Genomic DNA, 16270 nt, shown 5'->3' with positions numbered 1-16270 from the left:
TTGTTTTCATGAGTTTTCGATCGTCATATATTTCATTTCCATTCATCACAGAGTTCCCAAAATCACATATAAGGTGTGTTAGAGTGTCTAGTTTCGTAATTTAAAAAAAAAGCTAAAAACGTAATATTACGTTTTTGGCACTCAATGAGTTAAAGGGGCAGTGCTGATGGTGTACTGTTAAATAATTTGTTGAATTACAGCCTACTCCTGTCTTTGGAGCGAAGTTAGGCTTGTGATTTTTTGTAGCCCAGAAGTGGGCAGTTTTGTTAATATTTATAAAACACTGTATGAACAGTATTTGTGTTTGTATTATCTAATTAGCAGGATTTGTACTGTTTTAGCCTGTGTTATATAGCCTACCACACAATTATTATACAATTGTTTACCCCCACTCCAATTAGAGTGATTGTTTCAAATAAAGCCAAATAATAAGCTGCATAGCATCCCTTCGCCACTGTTCCCAGTAGGCTGGGTTGTTCGGCCCTAAGCCGCTGTTGGCAGCAGGTGGGTTTATAGTGTGTCCTTAGCCGCTGTTCGCAGCAGGTTGGATAACATTGTCCGGGTTATACATCTGTCTCTGTTAGCCACTGTTACCCTTGTGCTACGTTGTTTGGCCCTTAGCTGCTGTTCGCGGTAAGTTGGGTCACTTTTCCCCTTAGTTACTGTGCGCAGTAGAGGGGTGTTCACTTTCCCCTTTGCAGCTGTGGTGAGAGAGGTAAGTTTTCCCCTCTTTAGTATTTTCCATATTGCGACTACAAGTATGGCCTCCCACACTTGCTGTTATTGTGGGATAGGCTTGGACTCACGTGATGGCCACCGTGAGTGTCCCTTGTGTCTGGGCAAAGCACATCTCCTCCAAGACGTGGAGGATCCATGCCCAGCAGCAGTTGACCTGCCACTGGAGGAGAGAGCCCGCAGGGCTGGTTTACGTGACATTGCACAGCCAGGGGCACAATCCCTCCCCGCCTATGGACAGGAACAGGCACCCAGCGCTGAGGGTCAGTCCCTGAAGCGAAAGCGGAAGTCCTCTCACAAACGTGAGAAAAGGAGGGCATCAGGTGAGCTATATTCCCCTACACATAGCCTTGCCTCTGCCCCTAGAGATCTGTCGGGGGTTGAGAATGTACAGGTCCAGCTCTTGTCAGCCATTCGTGGTCGGTCGGGCATTCTTTCCAATTTGCCTACCAGCACAGCTCCAGTAGAGTCAGACCGCTCAGCGGCAACCTCCCCTGAGCATCTTCCATCTTTCCAGCGGCCACAGTCTGTAGACCCGGATATGATCTCGCTTTATGCACAGGGCTCTCTCTTGGAGGATGAGCCAGACCAGCAGGACAGCGACGAGTTGCATACCGTGGCCTCCTCCCGTCGAGAGGGTTCAGCATCGGTTGACAAGGGCACAGAGGCTCCTTGTGACCTGGTATCCAGGGTCCTATCTGCAGCCAAGATTGTGGGGCTCTCAATTCCAATAGAAGACCCTGGCCTCACTGAGGGTGTTTGGGCTGGTGTCACCCAGCCACGTCCCTCAACCTCTCTCCCTGCAGCAGCAGACTACTGCCAGATGCTGAGGAGGGCCTGGGGTACTCCTAGCAGATCCCCTCAATTTAATTCTGGGTGTAGGAGGCTGGCCAAAGCCTTTTATCCGCCTGATACAGGTTTGGGGGACATGCCACCGGTGGAGAGGGAAATGGCAGTCTTGACCCCCCTTGGACCAACCAGGGTTACCGCTGATCCCCACTGCCCTAGCAGGGAGTGTGACAAGACTGATCGCCTGACTTGTAGGACCTATAATGCTGCTGTGTGTGCTGCCCGCTCAGGCAATGCCCTAGCAGTCCTTTTAGCGGCTATTAGAAAGACTGTTAGTGCATGTGACCAGGATACCAGAGATCTGGTTGATGCGGCCTTGTCCACTCATGCCCAGTTGACCCGAGACATAGGGGCAGCTATGTCCTCGGCTATTCTGACTCGCAGGCAGATCTGGTTGGCCCAGACATCCCTCCCTGAGAACATCAAAAGGGAACTCACTAATATGCCCGTGGAGCCTGCTAGTGTATTCCACCCTAGCTCGCAAAGCTTGCTGGATAAGGCTCAGCACTCACTGTGCACTCGTGAGACTGTCCAGAGGACGTTTCGGCGCCCTGAGGTTAGAACAGCTAGCCGACAACGCTCATATCCTGCTTTCAGGGTCCCTCAGGAGCCCTGGACGGGTAATGTGCAACATAACACCCAGGGCTTTGACCGCTCTGCAAGGAGACAGCAGCACTTCCAGCCGCGAACAGCAACTAGAAGAGCTGCTCAGGCTAGGCCTCCCCCCAAGGGTCCAAGGACCCAAGGGGGCCATGCATAGCATTTGTGGTACAGCTGCCGAGATGCACTCCCAGCTATGCCTGGACAGCTGGGAGAGAGAGACTTCGGACCCCTGGGTACTGGAAACTGTGGCAAGGGGTTACCGGCTCCAGTTCCGGCAGCGACCCCCACCCTTTTCTGTGGTCCGTGTGACCAAAGTGAAGGACCCACTCCAAGCAAATACCTTGGCAAAGGAAATTGCAACATTGCTCCAAAAGGACGCCATTGCCAAAGTAAGTACCAGCGAACAGCAGGTTGGCTTTTATTCAGCATATTTCCTCGTCCCCAAGAAGGACGGTGGGCTGCGCCCCATTTTAGACCTGCGTCGCCTCAATACTTACATCAAGGTTTTACCCTTCAAGATGCTGCACACAAGGCACATCCTCGAGTCCGTAGAATACGGCGAGTGGTTCACCACCATAGACTTGAAGGATGCATACTTCCATGTGGCAATCCACCGCGAGCATTGGAAGTTTCTGCGTTTTGCCTTTCAAGGCCAAGCCTAGAACGGGAGTTTAAAGTCCTCCCGGTCGGCTACTCTCTCAACCCAAGGGTATTTACCAGGGTGGTCGCAGCCGCCTTGGTGCCACTCCAAAGAAGGGGGATAAAGATCATGCCTTATCTAGACGACTGGCTGCTCTGTGCTCCATCTCGCGAGCAAGTCGTACTGGATACGGAAACTGTGCTGTCTCACATTCAGTCTCTTGGCTTCAAGGTCAACTTGACCAAGTGCAACCTGACCCCAAGACAGGAAACCACCTTTCTAGGGCTCCACCTGAACTCGCTCACAATGAGGGCATCTCTTACCCCTCACAGAGTAGCCAAGATTCTGGCAGCCCTTGGCACTTTTCACCAGGGCAAGCATGTGAAATTGCTTCACCTCCAGAGGTTACTGGGGCTGATCTCTGCGGCAGTGATGGTAGTGCCATTGGGCCTCCTCAGGGCCCGACCCCTACAACGGTGGGTGAACTCCTTCAAACTCCACCCACGGAGGGACAGGCATGTGAAACTCAGGGTGACACAGACATGTTTGTGGGCCTTGCTCCCTTGGCGGGATAGCAGATGGCTTGCACAGGGAGTACCCCTGGGCAGCATACCCTCCAGACAGACACTGGTGTCCACAGATGCCTCCCTGACTGGCTGGGGAGCAGTCTGGGAGGGACGCATGGTCCAGGGTCTGTGGGATCCTCCCTGGGACACCGCACATATCAACGTCTTGGAACTCAGGGCGATATGCCTTGCCCTCAGAGCTCTCCTTCCCTACATTCGGGGAAAACATGTCCTTGTGCGAACAGACAGCTCTGCTGCTGTTTACTACATAAATCACCAAAGGGGCTCGAGGTCTCAGGGATGTCTCAAGGTAGTGCAGATACTTCTTTGTTGGGCATTCCCGCATCTGGCCTCTCTGAAGGCAATTTACAATCCCGGGGTCCAGAACCAGGCAGCAGATCTCCTGTCCCGGTCCGGACCTCCCCCGGGAGAGTGGAGGCTCCACACAGAGGTGGTGGAAAGTTTGTGGGCACGCTTTGGCGTAGCCCAGGCGGATCTATTTGCATCAGGGGAAACGACCCATTGCCAGATGTGGTATTCCCTCAGGCATCCGGTCGGCCCGCTTGGGCTGGATGCGTTGTCTCACGAGTGGCCGGACGGATTGCTATACGCCTTTCCCCCGCTGCCCTTGATCCTGCATGTACTGAGCAGAATTTCTTGGGGACATTACAGAGTTCTGTTGATGGCCCCACATTGGCCCGCGAGACATTGGTTCCCAGCTCTACTTCGTCTTGTGAAGGGCCAGCCTTGGCCTCTGCCACTCAGAGCAGACCTTTTGTCGCAGGTGGGGGGCCAGATTTGGCATCCCAGGCTGACAGTTCTACAAATCAAGTCTTGGAGACCATTGGTAATGCCAGGGACGCTCTACCCTCCACCCCAGGGCAGCCAACACTTTGAGGGTCTACACGGCAGCTATATCTGCATTTCATGTACCAGTAGACGGTCTTTCTGTTGGGAAACTCCCGATGGTGTCCCAATTTTTAAAGGGTGCTAAGCGCCTGCGTCCAGGCAGATCATTGCGCGCTCCATCTTGGGACCTCCCCCTAGTGTTGAGATCTTTGACTGTGGCTCCGTATGAACCTTTGGAGCGATCGGAGCTGAAATATCTGACTCATAAGACGGTGTTTCTCTTAGCCATGTGTTCTGCTAAGAGGGTGAGCGAACTGCATGCCTTGTCTGTGAGTGCAGAATGCATGAGGTGGAAACCAGAGGATATGGGCGTGTCTCTCTGGCCTAACCCCTTTTTTCTACCTAAGGTGTTGACCCCTCAATCAGTTAACCAGGCTATTGAACTGGAGGCATTCCATCCTGAGCTGGTTGACCAGTCAGAGGTGGCTCCTGATTCACTGTGCCCAGTTAGGGCTCTGAAGGCTTATCTTGAGCGCACCAGGCAGCAGAGGCAAACTCACACACAGATGTTTGTGTGCTATGGAGGTCGACAGTCTTGGCCAGCCAGTGTCCAAGCAGCGCCTATCTCACTGGTTGGTGGACACCATCTCTCAGGCTTACTCTGGACAAGGTTTTCCAATCCCAGAGGGTCTGGTGGCTCACTCCACACACAGCATGGCCGCGTCCTGGGCTGCTTTGAAGGGAGTTGCTATTAATGATATATGTGCTGCCGCATCCTGGAGTACTCCTTGTACCTTTGCCAGGTTTTATCGGGTTAACGTGACCTCTAGTACTGTTGGCTCCACTGTTCTTAGAGCTGCTTCTGAGCAGATGGGCCCCTTGTGACACTGTTGGTACTAGGCATCCACAGTAAGACCGTGGTGACGGTCAGAAAGAGGTCGATATAGACCGTAAGTTATGTCCATAACTATGGATCTATGAGACCGAACGATGACCGTCACCATCTCGTCACTCCGGATGAATGCGAGGCGTTCCAGGCAAGAGGAAGAGGCGTCTCACCCGGTAACGCTGCGGGTTCAGCCTCCAGAGGTCAGTCACATGACATTGTTGACATTATGGTCTCGGAACAGGTGCCAGGATGGCATCATTCACAGTAAGACCGTGGTGACCGTCATCGTTCGGTCTCATAGATCCATAGTTATGGACATAACTTACGATATATATATATATATATATATATATATGATCCTTATGCCATACTGGCCAATATATATATATATATATATATATATAGATATGATCCTTATGCCATACTGGGCAATATAGATATGGCAATATAGATATGATTCTGTCTGATCCAGTAGAACATCTCTGGTACTTACTACGATGATCTCTATGGGGAGGGGAAAGGGGATTTTGCGGCGATATCGGGCTCCCAACTCCTTAACGATGATGAGCACCACGGCACTGACCAGGGCGAAGACCAGCGAGGCAATATTGGTGTCAGGAAGGCCACGGAAAATGTCCACCAGAGTCTAGAACAAAACCAGCATTGTCCATCACACCCTGCGGAACCAGCATTGTCCATCACACCCTGCGGAACCAGCATTGTCCATCACACCCTGCGGAACCGGCTGAATATGCAGGAATGTGTAGCAGCTAAGGGGCGGAACACATGAGCTATGGAACACTTAAATGCCTCCGCCCTTAACAGAGAGTAATCTAAAGTCATCAGATGAACACCATGGGTAAGTAATTAATGAGGATACTGTAAAGATAAACTGAATAAACATGTGAATGAAAGGTATTTTAACAATGCCTCGATCATCACCAGACTCGCTCCAGATAATGAGATTAGTTTGAGATGTCTCACATACTGTATATGATTGCTAACGGCCCGCTATAGGAGGGAACTCTGATGATTAGTTTGAGATGACTCACGTATATGGTCGCTAACGGCCCGCTGTAGGGGGGAACTCGGATGCCGAAGATGTACTTTAGCACAGATATGAGGATCTGAAGGCCGGCCGCGGTCATGAAGCCTCGGACAAACGACTCCGACAGGTAAATGGCCACAAAACCAAACTGCATCAGGCCGAGTCCCATCTATTAAGAACAGAGATTTTACTTTGGCACTGTGAAGAGTCCCATCTATTAAGAACAGAAATTTTACTTTGGCACAGTGAAGAGTCCATCTGTTAAGAATAGAGATTTTACTTTGGCACAGTGAAGAGTCCATCTGTTAAGAATAGAGATTTTACTTTGGCACAGTGAAGAGTCCATCACCAAAGCATCATAATATGAAACCATAAACATGTACATTTATGAGCATGAATACCAGAAATACTCTGATTGACTTAGTTCTTCTCTTTGTCCCTTCCATTCTTTTAGAGCCATGAACAAATGTTTACTTTCCTAAGATGTCATTATGGCTTATGGCTCATTCTAGACATGAGACTTATGGCTTATTCTAGACATGACACTGAGGGCTTATTCTAGACATGACACAGAGGGCTTATTCTAGACATGACACAGAGGGCTTATTCTAGACATGAGACTTATGGCTTATTCTAGACATGAGATTTATGGCTTATTCTAGACATGAGACTTATGGCTTATTCTAGACATGACACAGAGGCCTTATTCTAGACATGAGACTTATGGCTTATTCTAGACATGACACTGAGGGCTTATTCTAGACATGAGACTTATGGCTTATTCTAGACATGAGACAGAGGGCTCATTCTAGATTGCTTGCTGTTCATTTTAAACCTAGACTACATCTAAGCAAATAAACGATTGCCTGTTATCACGTCTCTGTCTAAAGACTGGAGTTTATTTCTGGCATGGCATAGTGCATAAGAAGGTCAGTAGTCCTGCTGGCCTGGTCAAGCCCATGATGCATGGCGTGGGTATGTGCCCATGATGCATGGCGTGGGTATGTGCCCATGATGCATGGCGTGGGTATGTGCCCATGATGCATGGCGTGGGTATGTGCCCATGATGCATGGCGTACGTATGTGCCCATGATACATGGCGTGGGTCAAGCCCATGATGCATGGCATGGGTATGTGCCCATGATGCATGGCGTGGGTATGTGCCCATGATGCATGGCGTGGGTATGTGTGGGTGGGAGGAATGTCCTCTGCTATGCATGAGTATGACCCTGGTGTGATCATATGTTTGATGTATGTGTCTCTGTGACAAAGTGAGATAAAATTATCTATCTATCTATCTATCTATCTCCTGTAGACACAACTATTGATTTGACCCAGTAGTTGCGACGTGAGTGTGTTCTCCTTGTCTGCGTACCTGTATGAGTGTACCTGTATGAGGGCGGTCAGGTGTGTATCTGTATGAGAGCGGTCAGGTGCGTATCTGTATGAGAGCGGTCAGGTGCGTATCTGTATTAAGGCGGTCATGTTCGTACCTGTATGAGTGTATCTGTATGAGGGCAGTCAGGTGCGTACCTGTATGAGTGTATCTGTATGAGGGCATTCAGGTGCGTACCTGTATGAGAGCGGTCAGGTGCGTATCTGTATGAGGGCAGTCAGGTGCGTACCTGTATGAGGGTACTTGTATGAGGGCGGTCAGGTGCGTACCTGTATGAGGGTACCTGTATGATGGCGGTCAGGTGCGTACCTGTATGATGGCGGTCAGGTGCGTACCTGTATGAGGGTACCTGTATGATAGCGGTCAGGTGCGTACCTGTATGAGGGCAGTCAGGCAGGCCAGTGTCCCCGAGATGCCCAGCCGCACCTGGTTCATCTGCTCCTCATCCACCACAGTGGCATTGAGGGTGGCGTTGAAGTGGGTGAAATCAGACTCTGGTGCCAGCCTGAGGCAGACCATGCCCACCATGATGCTGAGTACAGCAAACGTGCCTGGGGAAAGTACAGGCGGGGTCAGGCACTATCAGCACGCGATCCAGAGGAAACCCTCAACACAAAATCAGCAGGAAAAACAGAGACCTTTTGGGATTCTGCTTCTCACAAAGAATTCTGCAGCACAAAGTTGAGCTCAACTCTCCCATACTCTCTTTGAGAGCGATTGAGATGATAACGTTAAAGGACAGTAGCTCAACTCTCCCATACTCTCTTTGAGAGCACCTGAGATGATAACGTTAAAGGTCAACACTTCATGTCAGCCCTCTTTTCATGTCAGCCCATTTTTTGTGACAGTCAAGCAAGTCAAGTCAAGTCATAGCTTGGGTCAAGCAAGTCAAGTCAAGTCATAGCCAAATCATACAAATTCATGATGATATATCCATGTTTTCATTTTAAAATAAGCTACAATAGGCTAGTTATGAACTGCTGGAGTTTTATTTGTAACAAACAAATAGACATTGCATTCATTCAAGCCACATAGCCTACATCTGAATGGTTTATAGAAATAAGATGAAATGTATACGAATAAAAATAAATGTATTTCAAGTAGACCTATTATAAAATAGCCTATTATTGTTTCAATATGCCTCAAATATTAGGTAAGCTACATCAAATCATGAAAATATATTCAAACAGTTCAAGTTACACCTGTCCTGACCTGTCCCATCTCCAGGGACCCAATATTGTTGAAAAAGTGAACTAATCAATCAATCAATCAAACGCTGCTGCCGACGTCACTGCCAAATCTTGACAAGCGCGATGGGTTTTAGGAGGGTTTAGGACCGTCAATGCTATATCATATTATACTGTAACAAACTGGAGAGTTGTCTCAGAATGGTTTTTATTGGTTACGCACCAAAACACACGAACGTCATTACACAGGCAACACAAGGGAGGTCAATTAAACAAGCACGATACACAAACAGGGTAGTCACATACAATACACGGAGTAAACACATGAGGTACAACATAAAGAAAGACTATACCAGCTAACATACATGACAAGGTAAATGCAATTACTCTCACTAAAACTAACATCAACATTACACACACACACATACACTGCACAGCACCATGGGAGTTCAGTCATGAACCAGCTAGGCTCAGTTCACTACACAGCCCCCCGAGACTTAGTCTTTGTCCCTTTGACTCAAGTCTTACCCTACGTCAGTCCATGAGCCTGGCTGGAACACGACGAACGCACACATAGAAAATAAATGTTAAATATAGCCTACATATCTGTAGTCTACATATTAAAATCAGATTATGTAGGCTACACAGTGTAGTTAGATCAAGTTGGTAGCACATTTTAATCATGGATAGTAGTTGGACAGTAGCACATTTTAATCATTTTAGTGGCTGGGGAAAGAGTTTCTTTTTTTTTTTCAGGGGGGTTAGTGGGTAGTGTCCCCACCAAAGCTCAGACCAAACCTACGCCCTTGATTTAACATTTATTATGACCGCCGCTAGCGAAGCTAGCGAAGCGGTCATATAGGGATTGTCAAAGTTTTATTTATTTATTTTTTTTTTTTTTCGTCATCTACTTCCTGAAATTTTGGTCAACGATACCCGGGGCACCGAAACACCGGGGCACATGAAATTTGGTGGGTATGTAGCCCCACTAGACTTTTACGGAAAAATTTCGTTTGGTCCCCGGGGGCCACTCCCCCTCCGCGCTGGGCCCCCCGAAACCCAAAAAATTCAGTTTTTCCTTAATAACTACCTGAACCGTGGCACCGAGGATGAAGAAATTTTTATGGTATGTTGGTCTCAAGGGCCCACATCAACCTAGCCCATAATCACTCATTTGTGATTTGCACCCCCCCGGTAAAAAATGAAAATGCAATATCATTCTGCTTTAATCGCCCCTCTCTTCAGTAAAGATGTTCAGAACTGCACCAAATATTATGTGTATGATTAACCTGACATTCTCTGGGGGTATGCCAAGTTTCGTAGAATTTCATCCATGGGGGGGTCTAAAAAATTAAGTTATGTGTACATTTAGTGACTGTACACTCATTGGCCTGTAGATAGTGGTGCACACATATACACACGCACACACACACACAGGCACGTATTCCATCAGTATCGGCAATTAAAACGGCCGATACATAATTACACATTCAGTAGGATTAAAGGAAAACCACATATTCATCATAATAATAATTTGGCTGCATTTCCAGTATTGGCGTCACGTAGTCGTTTGTCCACTAGATGGCGCATCGTTGCAGTGAGACTAATTTTGTTGGAAGTTAATCTAAAGTGGGTTGAAAAGACACTATGCTTCCTACAAGGACAAGACTGTACAGCAGTTTGCCGCAGAGAACGTCTAAGGGTAGGATGATTTCTGCATGACAAATGTAATTCCCATTTCCTCTTGAAGCCGAAATAAATCTGAGAATGTTTATCGGACATGCTTGTTTTTTACTGCAGGTAGGCTACGCTAATCCTACGACATTTAGCTGCTCAAAGTCTCAAAAAGCATCTGAGTCAACGCTCATTCCCAAACACCCATATAGGCTACAATCCTCTATTTTCAAAGGTGATTCAAGTAAGGAAGAGCATGGCTCAAAGTAAAGTAACTGAAACTACATAAATTCGTCAAAGTGAATAATTTGTGTCAACTCGCCGCAATGTAGATTTATTAACGCACCCGTGATTATCTACATCTCCATTTAAACCAGATGTTTTAGAGCGCACGTTGAGATGTATTCAGGACAGGGCTGTACTTACACATATTTGTTGCACGTGCTACAAAAATCATTCTTTGCGATGGATGATTTAGTACCAACGTTACACCGGTCAGATACAGTTTGCCATGGCTATTCCGTGAGACTGAGGCGCTTTTTGTTTGTTCGAAGTGCGTGTTTAGGGTGTGAGAGGGGAGTCGATGTGCTTTGATTCCAGCTTGGTAGTTGTAGTCTATGCGATTAAAAAACACGTGTGTGTGAAGTATCCAAACAATGATAACGCTTTCATTATGGCTGCTTAACCACAGACCTTGAGCTACTGTACAGTGGGTTGGGTTCCATTTACAAGTGTCCACTTCATTCGCCCTTTCCGTGATCTACGTGAAATGTATTACTGATATGCAAAACTATTAACTTTTCGCCAAGAGGTGGCAGCTTGATACTGTAAGGTGTAAGCCATTGGTTCCAAAGGAGATTTTATTTGGGTCGCCAGCATAGCCTAGTGACAAGTGTTGTGTAATAGGCCTAGCATAGGGCCTACCTTATATAGCTTAAAGTTTGTTAACAGTCACGGTTTTGTCATAACTCCCTCTATGCGTTTTTGCATTTAGAATAGCTTTGAAACCGGGGGGCGAACACGTCGCAGGGGGGCGCAAGTGCGTGGATATCTCAATCGCAAAATTAAACAATATTTCTATCAGGCGCCTATCATGGACTAGGCTGGGTGAAAATCAAAAGATTGCGTCAAAAGATTGAGCTTAACCATGGACCTCATAGTTGCAAAATGCAAGGAAACATGAATCAGCATATTATTTGCACAAACAATAACGGACAGTAGCTCTTCAACTTTGCCCGTTAAAATGTGTGAACAGTCTCGCAACGCATTTCATGAAGGCCCTTTTGGACATGTCAGTTATTTGAACCACTGGGTAAAACGGCATTTTGTTTTAGACTACTGGTATTTAATTTGTGCATTGACAATAAAGCTGAATATCATTTGAACTACTGTAGATGACTTATGCATATGTAGAAGAAGAAACATTCACAAAAATCCAAGACGTGACAGCTCTCTTCTTTATAGCTGTTGAAAACTGCATGGAACTGACAGGGATTGTTTTGTTTAATAATAAATAAATAAATACATTATGCTGCTACCTTCTGCTTTTCCCAAATACAATGTAGCCTACAGGTGTACCTTTCATCAGTCCAGTTGCAATGGATGGACTGTGATGAACTGCCCTACTTGTGATTGTTTAGAGATTTTAAAGGTTTTATAACAATACTACAATTTTTTTGGCCCAGAAACAAATCTATTCACCTTTGCAGCGCCAGCAGGCTACTTTGTGTGCGGAATGTGTGCAATCACACATTCCAAACAAGCATACACAAAAGTTTCAAGAGTGGGGGATGGAATAGAAGATGGAGACAAATTCATTAATATGATTTATTTTCGCGGAATGGATGTACAGGACTGAGCGGCGGTCATATTTTGTACCGCTATGCGGTACATCTAGTTTTCTATTTGATCTGTTATGAAATCATGCCCATTTAAGCACAGCTCAGTTGTAAGAAACTTAAATACATGCATGCTTAGCATTTTGTGAAAAGAAATCATTAAGGCTACATTGACAAACTCTTAACCGTGAGCTGCCTATATTTTCTGATTCTAATATTTACAGATATCTAGGCGATGTAAGCACAGCTTAGTTTTAAGAAATGCAGCCGAAAGACCATGTTGAATTTTGCTTTAATATATTTCAAAACCGGATTACTCTGGAACAGCTAATACACGGGAATGCATTACACCTTTGTGTTCGGTAAGGTCTGCTGTTTATTCTGATATATGGTTTGTCGTGTGTTGTGTGAAGAGTGTGTAGGCCTACGATATTCCACCGAGACGAATGGATGTGGAGATGGGCGCAGAGAATAATTATTCAATCTCTTGAAGTTATTTTTCTCGCGAACTGTTTATCACAGCAAACAGTGGCTAGCTAGCACCGTTTAAAAGCTGAGAAAAAGCTCTTTCATGTGACACATGTGTGATGAGTAGCCTACTTCTCGAGGAGTTTAACAGAGAAGAATGGGTGAATTTGGACGCACTTCATGCTTAGTGAAGTAAAGCTGAAGCGCTGCATGCTGCGCAGGAGACTGCGGCTCACCGGTAGTTATTATAGGTAACTTCAAATCAGCGCGATTTACCCTTATAGGCTACTGCACATTACAAGATCTGTACGAGATGATCCGCAGCACTGAAGTGAGAAACTATTTAACTCTTTGTGTAGCGCATGTGAGCGCTTTTTTCCCCATTTCAATCTGAATATGGTGGGGACATTTCAGTCGTAATTTGACATTGGTGTGGACACGTCCTTCGGTCCCCAGGCAAATCTACGCCCCTGTGTTAAATATAGCCTACATATCTGTAGTCTACATATTAAAATCAGATTATGTAGGCTACACAATGTAGTTAGATCAAGTTGGTAGCACATTTTAATCATGGATAGTAGTTGGACAGTAGCACATTTTAATCATTTTAGTGGCTGGTGAAAGAGTTTCTTTTTTTTTTTCGGGGGAGGGGGGGGGGGGGGGGGGTTAGTGGGTAGTGTCCCCACCAAAGCTCAGACCAAACCTACGCCCTTGCATCAGTTCTCAAAGTATTCTAAAAGTTTATCAATTATTTGTTAATAACTAACTAACTTCAAGTCAATTCAAGTCATATTTCTGGGACTGTCTGGGATAATTATTTCTATTTTTTATTCACACGTTCAAATGTTCATACAGTGTTCAAAGTTCTCATCAGGTATCAGGTGAGTGAAAGTTAGAATGGTGGTCATTTCAGATGTTCTATGAAGATCTAAGGTTCCTTTTGCATCTTCAAACGTATCATATTTGCTTTCCAGCTTTCAAATGTTTTCATCAGTGATAAGCTTGCAAGAGCCTGTGTGTGTATTTCCCTTGACATACCGGGAACCATCTGATGCGCTGTGCCCATGAAGAAGTAAGGGATGAGGGGGAAGAACGAGGAGTAGAGGCCGTTCACTGGAGGCAGGCTGGCCAGGAGGGCAAAGGCCATACCTGGAGAGGGGACAGAGAGAAGAGATGATCAAGTCCAACATTTTTTATAACATGCGTTAGTTAATGCTAAATATGTTTAGTTTAGTTTAGTTAATTTTAAGGCAGACAGAGGCAAAGGTGAGAAAAGCTAAAGTGGTGTTCCAAAGTGGTGACATTTGGTGTTATCACAGACGCTGGATGTGAACGGACCCTGAGGAACCTGGATGGTGCCGGCACTGACGCCACTGACCACGTCAGTCAGGAGGTTCTGCTTGGCGTTGTATTTTGGCAGCCATTGCAGCACGGGCAGGTGCCGGAAGAGAAGGGCCTTCAAACGACCCCCAGAACACCTGACCCGCAGAACAAACACACAATTACAGAGTTACAACGACCAACACGACAAACACATTTACAGAGTTACCACCGACCCACATGACAAACGCACAATTACAGAGTTACACACGACCCCCACGACAAACGCAATTACAGAGTTACAACGACCCACACAACAAATGCACAATTACAGTTACACCGACCCCTACATCAAATGCACAATTACAGAGACGACCCACACGACAAACACACAATTAGAGTTACACCTGACCCACATGACAAACACACAATTAGAGTTACACCTGACCCACACGACAAACTCACAATTAGAGTTACACCTGACCCACACGACAAAAACACAATTACAGAGTTCCAACTACTATCAGTCATGACTCCACTGCATGAACATATTAACAATACAGTTGTCATAGATGTACTCAAAATAAGTATTTTTAGTTCTACATTAAAATGTATAATCTATTTGCAAAGGACCAAAGACACAAGAAAAACATGTGTAATAATCACTTGTGACTGTTTACATAAATAGGCTATGTTACCTGAAGGCTGTCTTAACTTTGTCGGCAAAAGGAAAAGTCCTTGATTTCCTGGTAAATGTTTCATCAAAGTCTGCCTGTGAGTAAGCAGGCCTGTCGATCACATAGCGTGGTCGGTCTTGAAGCATGATTCACACACATCTGAAGCCCAAAGTGTGTTATTGTATTAAGAGACATGATTCACATCTGAAGCCCAAAGTGTGTTATTGTATTAAGAGACATGATTCACATATGAAGCCCAAAGTGTGTTACTGTGTTTAAAGGCGATTGTCATCACTTGCATGAAAAGGCACTGAGAGGAGATTGGAATACAGGCGTGATGTTTTGGGGAGAAATAAAAAGATTGCTGTATCATTTCTACTGTTTTCTTGCATTCAAATGTATACATTAAAAAGCTGTACTTAAACAGTAACAAAGCCTTGGAACAATTCAAATATTGTCTAACTTGCTGCTGTGTCCATCACTAAGTCCTTCCTTTCACATTGAAACTTATCTAGTTCCCTTATCTGCCCTTGAGTTCAGCACAGCCGTACTACTGAAGAACTGATATGGGGAGTTAGACACACAAAGCAACACAAGACATCCGTCTGGTTCACCTTGACTGTGAGCACCAGAACTCTGACTTTGACATAATACGAATGGCAGGGATAAATAGTCTATGCTGTCATATATAAATAAATAGATCAATAAATGGTGTAATTTAGGCACCACTAAATGTATACCTGACACAATGCAACGTAATATTGTAAAATGAAATATCTAATAAAAAACGGCAATTATTAAAGATGATAAGAGAACTTAACAAGTGACAGTCAAAAAAAGAGCATCAGTCTACCGCCTATTATTGAACATGATACATAAACACATCTGAAACAGCCTAATGTGAGCCTTGCAAAACATGGCTTATAACAAAGTCCTGTTATATTGTACAAATATGGCATTTCACCTGCACATGTACGTACCTGGATTCCTTCCACTCAGACAGGTATCTGTGTTGTGCGGCTTTTCAGCGTGAACACCTGAATGTAAAAACTGTCCTTATAAAAACACTATGTGCCTGGGGGAGGGGCTTAGGAGGTCCATGTTTGCTCTGCTGCCACTGAGAAGTACAAATGTAACCAACGTCCCTATTCCGATGGAGAGGAATGCGCTTATTATAACGATATCTCACACACACCTAAGTGCTGATGGAGACGAACACGCTTATAATGATATCTCACACACACTTAAGTATTCCAAAGGGGTCACCGGACCACACAAATGTTGAAGTTGCTTATTTTTTTATTTCTGAACGGTGCAGGAAAGACTAATGTTTCAATGTTACATCTTCATCAGAGTGGGACTCGTTAGTTGCTTGGTGCACTGATGACCCCTTCCTGTTCATTGATGACCCCTTCCTGTTCACTGATGACCCCTTTCTGTTCACTGATGACCCCTTCCTGTTCACTGATGACCCCTTCCTGTTCATTGGTGACCCCTTTCTGTTCACTGATGACCCCTTCCTGTTCACTGA

At 45.7% G+C, this 16270-nt stretch overlaps 1 protein-coding gene across 1 annotated transcript in view; it reads right to left on the bottom strand.

Annotated features, from left to right (window-relative positions):
• The window catches only part of LOC143115340 (solute carrier family 26 member 9-like), a 32668-nt gene extending 17431 nt beyond the window's left edge, over nucleotides 1–15237 (bottom strand). The window contains exons 1-6 of the mRNA XM_076277309.1: nucleotides 14761–15237; nucleotides 14081–14220; nucleotides 13781–13891; nucleotides 7951–8126; nucleotides 6184–6348; nucleotides 5625–5777 (exon numbers count right to left, since the gene is read on the bottom strand). Of these exons, the coding sequence (XP_076133424.1) occupies nucleotides 5625–5777; nucleotides 6184–6348; nucleotides 7951–8126; nucleotides 13781–13891; nucleotides 14081–14220; nucleotides 14761–14885 (870 nt within the window). The 5' untranslated portion in view covers nucleotides 14886–15237. The remainder of the gene's footprint in view (nucleotides 1–5624; nucleotides 5778–6183; nucleotides 6349–7950; nucleotides 8127–13780; nucleotides 13892–14080; nucleotides 14221–14760) is intronic.
• Between the last annotated feature and the right edge of the window lie 1033 nt (nucleotides 15238–16270).

The sequence above is a fragment of the Alosa pseudoharengus genome, unplaced genomic scaffold, assembly GCF_046254945.1.
Source record: "Alosa pseudoharengus isolate Yale_2024_CS ecotype anadromous, Long Island Sound unplaced genomic scaffold, YU_APseudo_1.1 YU_APseudo_1.1_scf_9, whole genome shotgun sequence".
Taxonomy (NCBI): Eukaryota; Metazoa; Chordata; class Actinopteri; order Clupeiformes; family Clupeidae; genus Alosa; species Alosa pseudoharengus.
The sequence above is the reverse complement of the archived record's forward strand: the minus strand, read 5'-3'. Positions and strand labels throughout refer to the sequence as shown.